The sequence below is a fragment of the Primulina tabacum genome, chromosome 15 (genome assembly GCF_025594145.1).
Source record: "Primulina tabacum isolate GXHZ01 chromosome 15, ASM2559414v2, whole genome shotgun sequence".
Lineage (NCBI taxonomy): Eukaryota > Viridiplantae > Streptophyta > Magnoliopsida > Lamiales > Gesneriaceae > Primulina > Primulina tabacum.
Window position 1 is genome coordinate 29,419,412 of NC_134564.1, and position 8,494 is coordinate 29,427,905.

General features: G+C 41.4%; 1 protein-coding gene across 1 annotated transcript; it reads right to left on the minus strand.

The window, feature by feature from the left end:
• Positions 1-3,770: 3,770 nt before the first annotated feature.
• LOC142527748 (putative sodium/metabolite cotransporter BASS2, chloroplastic) lies at positions 3,771-7,987 on the minus strand. The gene is made up of 7 exons (XM_075632664.1): positions 7,373-7,987; positions 6,170-6,310; positions 5,326-5,481; positions 5,137-5,258; positions 4,692-4,853; positions 4,464-4,524; positions 3,771-4,208 (listed from the first exon to the last, which is right to left on the minus strand). The coding sequence occupies exons 1-7, from the start codon at positions 7,787-7,789 to the stop codon at positions 4,032-4,034; spliced, it is 1,236 nt and encodes a 411-aa protein (XP_075488779.1). The 5' UTR covers positions 7,790-7,987; the 3' UTR covers positions 3,771-4,031.
• Positions 7,988-8,494: the final 507 nt, after the last annotated feature.

Sequence of the window (8,494 nt, forward strand, 5' to 3'; positions counted from 1 at the left end):
CTGAGCAGACGTCCCGGGCGGATGCCGCGGAGGAGGCTCTGGCTGAGGCTGAGCGAAAGAGGGAGCAACTTCAGACCTCCTTCCTCACCTCCTCAGAATTCAGGGCAGCAGTTGAGGATCAGGCTTATCCTCTTTTCAAGACTGGTTTCAACAAATGTAGCAAACAATTTGAAGAGGCCGGGCTCTTGCCTAAGGATAAGTCTAACTTCCCAGACTTTAGGCTAGCCATTGCATCACTTCCAAAGGCCGGGGAGGAGGAGAAAGAAGACTCCGAGGACGAAGAAGATCAGCCAGGGTCCGCGCACCCGAACATAGAATAGGATTTGTACTTGCGTTTCTCTTCTTTTTCCCGCTCTTTTTTGTAATTCCTCGGCCTTCGGGCCTTTTTTTTTTTTTTTTAATGAAATCTTCATTTTCCCTTTATCATTTTTGCAGTCATATCCTGATAAATCTTCAAAGACCCGAGTAATATAATTTCTTGTGTACAAAATAATTAGGAAATTTTCTAAGTGTTGTGATTTAACCGATAACTTCAAATGAGTACCCGGGATCTTAATCCGGGATTTAGATTGGTCGAGGTACGGTGCTCCGAGCCAGGGTGTAGTGCCCTGGGCTTTTGAATAACCAAGGTGCGGAGCCTTGGGCCGGGGAGCATGTCCCGGGACTTGGGAGTGGTCGAGGTGCGGAGCCCCGAGCCAGGGTGTAGTGCCCTGGGCTTATGAATAACCAAGGTGCGGAGCCTTGGGCCGGGGAGCATGTCCCGGGACTTGGGAGTGGTCGAGGTGCGGAGCCCCGAGCCAGGGTGTAGTGCCCTGGGCTTATGAATAACCAAGGTGCGGAGCCTTGGGCCGGGGAGCATGTCCCGGGACTTGGGAGTGGTCGAGGTGCGGAGCCCCGAGCCAGGGTGTAGTGCCCTGGGTTTATGAATAACCAAGGTGCGGAGCGTTGGGCCGGGGAGCATGTCCCGGGACTTGGGAGTGGTCGAGGTGCGGAGCCCCGAGCCAGGGTGTAGTGCCCTGGGCTTATGAATAACCAAGGTGCGGAGCCTTGGGCCGGGGAGCATGTCCCGGGACTTGGGAGTGGTCGAGGTGCGGAGCCCCGAGCCAGGGTGTAGTGCCCTGGGCTTATGAATAACCAAGGTGTGGAGCCTTGGGCCGGGGAGCATGTCCCGGGACTTGGGAGTGGTCGAGGTGCGGAGCCCCGAGCCAGGGTGTATGCCCTGGGCTTATGAATAACCAAGGTGCGGAGCCTTGGGCCGGGGAGCATGTCCCGGGACTTGGGAGTGGTCGAGGTGCGGAGCCCCGAGCCAGGGTGTAGTGCCCTGGGCTTATGAATAACCAAGGTGCGGAGCCTTGGGCCGGGGAGCATGTCCCGGGACTTGGGAGTGGTCGAGGTGCGGAGCCCCGAGCCAGGGTGTAGTGCCCTGGGCTTATGAATAACCAAGGTGCGGAGCCTTGGGCCGGGGAGCATGTCCCGGGACTTGGGAGTGGTCGAGGTGCGGAGCCCCGAGCCAGGGTGTAGTGCCCTGGGCTTATGAATAACCAAGGTGCGGAGCCTTGGGCCGGGGAGCATGTCCCGGGACTTGGGAGTGGTCGAGGTGCGGAGCCCCGAGCCAGGGTGTAGTGCCCTGGGCTTAGATAATGTGCCGGGGCCTCGTGTCTCCCGGACATAAGATAATGTGCCAGGGCCTCATACCTCCCGGACTTTCAACCTTTTTGCTCCTCCTGCTATACTAGTTTTATTAAAAATCAAATCACTAACCTGAAAATATTGAATCCGAATTCATTTCTGGTAGAGTGAAACTTCTCTTGGTTGAGCTAAATTAGGTGACTAATATAGCTGTATGCTACTGAGTGCATAGTAAATGATCTTCATGCCAATCAGGGATAGCTGCTGAGCTTTGAGCCCATATGAAATCCACATATAAGATCTGTGTGTCGAGTTGGTCGGACTTACTTTTGAATGGAAACCATATCTACGTCTTGAGCTCAAGTTCCCACAGACGGCGCCAATGATGTGATCCCGTTAAAATGGGTGAGCCGGGTACGGGGCTCCAACGGACCAAATCAATAATTTATAGTGTTGTTTAGGAAAATGAGCAAAATAGATGACTTCGATCGTGACCTGCACACAATAAAAGGAACTCGTGAATGGGCGCCGGAGGAGTGTCTGGCGTAGCCACTCCTATGCTTAAGTCAGCAGGTTGAAGATGAGAGAAAATGGCGACATATGTGCGAATATATGTGAGTGCCAATGCTCAGGATTTTCCCCCCCTTTAAATGAGAAACATACCTGCTATTTATAGGAGGAAATATCATGATTACTTCGACTTTCGTGTACACCTACCACTCATAGCCTTTGATGTTGACTTTCTGTCAAGCCACCCTACCTCTGATAGCTTCTCTGACACGCCAAACCCCTGTAGTTCTGACAGATAAGAATGCCCATACCGATACACTCGAGTATGGTGCGCTTCTCGAGGTAGCCCGAGTAGAAAGTTCCCGGGAGCTTGCATGAGAGCCCGGGCTATGATGATGGCCCGGGAAGAAATGGAATGCCCGGGAAGCTGGCTATGATCTGGGCTTCCCATTTAATAAACCGGGTTAAAGACGACCCGAATCCTTATGGGAGTATCACCACGACCCATATCGCATTTTAAGTAACCATCATTTATCAAAATTAACCATTGTTTGTTACGACTGAATCTCAAACTCAAGAAATTGCCACCTCGGTTTCTGATGAGATATATGTCTTTAGTTGCTTTTTGGTGCTCGATTTAATCGTCAAAAAAGACAGAAAAGAAAAAACCCAAGAAGTTAATAAAATTACCCTTATTTTTGCAATGATAGGCTTGTACAAAACATGATGATGTGTTGTGAATTCTAAACCTATGAGGGCATCTGTATATACACCTACAGAAGTAGACATCGGTGTGATTCTGAGCTTTGAAACATTGTGCGGATAGCAAGAAGCCAGGAGGCGCGTATTTGTTGCAAGGGTCATTGCATGTGGATGGATCATTCACCAAGCATTCATCATACTCCATATCCACCTCTGCAGTTTCCTCCCAAACAACTTGGTGCTACGAGACTTCAAGACCTTTTGACGTATCGTTGATGCAGCCAAGGTTGTAAATGACTGGGAGGCGTTGGCGGAACAGTTGGTGACCGCCTAGGCGGTGCTCAGGCGGTGTCTAGGCGGTTGAATTTTTTTAAGTGTTTTTTTTATAGATAATCATGCAATATAATCACAAATAGTCATCATTTTTTTTATGTAAAATGTGTAATTAAATAATGTTTAAGCATAAAATATAATATAATCTAGATAATGTGCAATTAATAAAATGCGGTGGGCGGCAAATTGTGTGTGGTGGTTGAGACTTGCGAATGAAAATAAAATAAAAAAAGTGAGGTGTATTAACCTTTTGATATTTAAAATTAGTTGATTTTGACAAGATTTTTTAAATTGTTGACTAGTTTTTTAAAATTGTTGACTACAACTTAAAAATCTTGACTGCCCGTCTCTCCCGCCTGCTCGTCGTCTCGCCCGCCAAGCCCGCCTGCTCGCCGCCTCGACCCGCCTCCCCAACGTCGTATAGCTTGGACCGCCTAAAACACCCACCTTATGCATAGGCGGTGCGGTCGAGGGCCGCCTACCGCCTCGATGGCCTGCCTCGACCGCCATTTAGAACACTGGATGCAACACAAATATTTCTAAAAAAAATTATTTTTGACATACGAAATGATGATCTAGATATATATCCAGCTCGTAGAAGGGTATTATTCACTAACCGCGGAGTCTTTGCTTCTCGTGTCCAAAATCAGGCCTTGTTTTGCAAAGTTGATTAAATGGGATTTTGAGTAATAATCCCATCACAATACCAGAGACCTGAACTATTGAAAGAATTTGCTACGCTTTCATATTGCAAGGAACAAGGTGGGGGCGTTTAGAGAATTCAAAGTGCAGGTAAACTAGCTGAATACATTGAGCTTAAGGCCTTAAAGCTACAAAACCTGCTCCATGTCTTCGCGTCACTTCTGAGCCACTTCCTTTAGATCAGAAGGATCATTGTACCTCCAAAAATAACCTAAACTGCTGCCCATTATATTCATTAGTACCGCGGATATAGCTGAAGGTAACGCAACCATTGATGATGCAAAATGGGACGTTGCTAAAACCACTCCCAACGATGAATTCTGCATGCCAACCTGCAACAAACGAGCCGTGACTAATTTTTTTAAAATATTCCAACAGATTTTTCACCCATGCAAGCACAAGGAGTACTGGTCAAAATCATTTGTGAACTGTAGAAACTACGCCTGAGCGGCTAATGATAAAGGTTTACTGCAAATATTTTAAACTTGAAACTCACGAAAGAGAAGCTATAGTACTTGCAAATGCTGATTGTCAAAAAAAAAAAAAAAAACTCTCTTGAATAGAACTAAGCATTTCAGAAATCTTACTTCTATGGAAATCGCACGCCGTTGTGGCTCCTTAAATCCACCTAAAGCAGCAGCTAAATACCTGTGAAACACAAGAAGTTAACACTCAAGTCACTTCCGCTTAATAAGAAATGGACCTGAGATCTCAGTTACCGTACTATACCGAGCACTCCATTCAGTCAAACTAAAATAACGAAGTAAAAATTTAATGTGGGATAAGCAGCAACAGAAAAGAAAAGAGTATCTTACCCCACAAAGAAACCTGCAAAATGTAGCAACAGTACTGAGAGTACCACAACTCCCAACTCACAAGAGAGTATTGCTTGAACACGAAGTAACAAAGATGCATCAGATGGTATTAATGTACCAATTAATGAAGACTTCATACGAATGACATTTTCCGAGAAAACACTGAAAAAACAAAACACGAATTCAGAAAGTAATTATAGACGAGAGAAAACGAGAAAACATAGATCTAGCAATAATTGCCATTCTAATGTGACACATAGTGATTGAAACATGTGTTTGGACTATTGTATGGTTTAAAAATATTCGAGACTAACAATTATCAATTTTAATAAACCGGCGGCAGCCATTTAGTCCTATAAATAGTATCCTCGATGTCAGACGCTTGGTTCTATAGAAAATATCCACAGAAAATGAGTTTTCACAATACGATCGGCAAAATTCAAACCTGGAAGCAAGAAGTGAGGATGCTAAGACAGCTAGCAAAGGAGCAACGGGAGTCCCCATTTTCACAGCTTGAGGAAATGTGCTCTGTAGCCAGGATCCTAGCAGAACAGGAGCAACCACCACCTAAACAAAAAAAAAAGTTTGAAATAACATACAAACATAAAATGAAAGGTTTATTGTGGTAATTCACCTGCAAGGTACTGATGGAGAGTTTAAAAGCATCAATTGGAACGTAGGTTCCGGCAAGAATCTTAGTCAAAAGCGGTGTAAGAATCACTGCTCCAAGGGTGGTACAAACTGTCATTACTATGGACAACGGTACATCTCCTCGAGCAATTAAAGTCACCTGTAAAAATGATTCCACAAAAGAAATGGTACTTTTGTTTTCTTACTAGAGGAAAAATATAATCAGAACTTTTCAAAGGTTAAACAAAACTAACAGGTGGCAGTCCTGCATAAAAAATTAAAAGTGTGTGTAGCATCGTAATAAAAAAAATCCCAATTATTGGAGGAAAAATCGCTAACATAGTTAAATAAACAACAGTGAAAGTTCAAGCAAACAGGACTCTGAAACATTAAAATAAATTATTGATTAGTTTCCAATGATCAGGCACCATAAATAAGATTGCACTTGAGAAGAAAAATTCTCTCCGTCTTCAAAAAATGAGTGTTAAGAACATTCATATCCAGAGACGAAGGAAAATAAAAATAAATTATATGCTGACAATAAAATATTCATTCCATGCACCTATGTCAATAGCATGTGAGAACTGTAAGAGGCTGGCTACTTATTCTTCAAATACCTCAGCAAAATTTCTTTAGACCATTTCCACAATTGGAGTCCATTTTAGGAATCCTTAATCTAGTTATTATCTTAAAAAGGTCAGTTTTATAATGGTAAAATCAAGATTTAAAATATTTTTATCCACTATTAACAAACTAGAAAAAAATGTGACAGAGTCATATAAATATTCTTCTGCTTTTCTCCTTGATAATATATCTATTCATTGCATTCGAACTATAAAGGATCTTACCACGTTGGAGGCTGTACCACCGGGGCAACTACCAAGTAAAATCAAACCTACTGAGAGGGAAGGCGAGAGCCCCAAAATCTTGCTAACTACGAAGCCAAAAGTGGGCATAATGGTGTATTGAGCAGCGCAACCGTAAAGTATCTGATACAAGAGATATATAGATGATATAAATCATGATATTGGATAAACCAGTAATAGCTACATGAAAGATTAGTCGAGCTAGATTCATTAGTTGTACACGGTTTAACCATGATACACAGTCTAATTTACAAATTATCAATCAGCAACATCACAATCATAATAGCATATTTTTTGTTTGGTTCTTTATTCAGTTATATTGCTTTTTAGCTTGCGGTAAAAAAAGCTTTAAAGGAATCCAAGATAACCAATTCAGAATCGACAGAAAAAAAAAAAAGAGAGAAGAGAAACAGGGTTAATCATGTTTAGATGGATATCTCCCATCATACTAGAAATTTGAGCAACTTTACTTTTGATTGCTTAGAAAAATAGAGAATATATCACTATAATACAAGACATTGTCCTCTTCTAGCATTACAATTATCGCAGTCCAGGACTCTAGATGACCTGAATTTCAAATAACCCATAGGCTATCCAGAGAATAGGATCTCGTTGAAGCTCAAAATCACAAAAATCATAGTGCAATATATATCAATGGTGCAATCATAATACATTTCATAAGCTCGAGAAGTCATCAATAGAGCTCGAGTTACTACAAGAAAAATACCCGTCAATTCTATAAAATTAGTCCTTAAATGCGAAATTTATATTAAAAAAAAACTTAAAGGTAAAATAATAATATGGACAGTGTTAGAAAAACAATAACTTAAATTTCAGTAGTACTACTTCAACCTGAAAGAATATCGATCAAGCTTCACTTTAGCAACTCAAACCCAAGCTCGAGTCGAGTTTTAACTAACTAATCGAGACACACTCACTAGAGACTAGTGACAGGAAATTAGGCTAGCTCATGATCATACCTCGAACCTAAGTACAGCACTCATCATAAAATGAAAAAGGGGTAGGGATTAGCTGGGAGGATGTTCATTCCTTTTAAATTTTTTATAGTTTTCTTCCAGTACAGTAAAGATATGATTTTGACATAATTTTTAATTCACCCTTTTAAATCGAATTGCGGGCTATAGAGACACTCGTTGAAAAAGAGAGCAGGGTACATAAACTCACGGAAAATGGCCTTTGCATGAATAGGTTGACCAAATCTTTGAGCTCCAACGTAATCCCCATAGCCAGCATAATAAACCCGAGAGTTAAGCTATACGAAGTGGGAGCTCTTTCCACAAACCAAGAAAAAGCAGAAGGCTTGAAGCAAGCAACCAGCCCTCCAGTAGTCACATAAAGTGGATACAAGCTTGCTGCTGTAGCCAACCAATTTTCCCATATGGGTTCATCCGGAACCGTAACATTCACAGGTGCTGATTCTTCAAAATCCTCACCTAAACTACATTTAACGGCAAATTTTGAATTCTCACAGTAAGGTCTTGCGGAAACTTTAATGGGTATGATGGGTTTGTACAGCGATATCCTTGAATTGGTTTGCTTCGGACAGGAAATGAACGTATGGACACACAGAGAAGCAGCCATTGTTGATTTAGAAAAAAAACAAAAGATAAAAAAAAATCAACTCGGGAGTTAGGATTGCTTGTTTGTTTGAAGAGCTGTTGGGTGAACGAAGTGATTGCTTGTTCTCAGAGCATTTGATCATATATTTTCAGATGTTTCATCCGACTATTCATCTCGGAAATGTTGTATATTTTATTATCAAAATCTGCAACTAAAGACCAAATAAAATTTGAGCAAAGCAGAATAAAATGGCATACGTTAAGATGTAATGGAACATTTTTTTAAAAAAATCTTTAGTTCGATTGAGCATATCTATATTTGTTTGAAACCTCAGGCTATTCTAACTTCATAATAAGTTCAAGAATTAAATAAAACATACATCTTCAATAATGATTAAAAAAAAATTCCAATGAAACAAGAGCCAGTCAAAACGAGTCATCGGGCAGTTCAATCCAAAATCAACCACAACTCATCCTTTGACGAATCTAACTTAGATTGTTTTTAATAATATTTAAGTTGGTTCGAACAGAACATCGAAATCGAACAAACTGAATTTTTTTCGACTATCCAAATCGACCGAATTTAGCCATTAAACCCGATTAAACATAATCGATAAAATATCGATCGAAATAATCGGTAACATCTAATTTTATTAAAGTAAAACACTTAATAAATTAAAATAAATAAAAGTTGTGGAAAATAAATAAAAGTTGTGGAATAATTTTA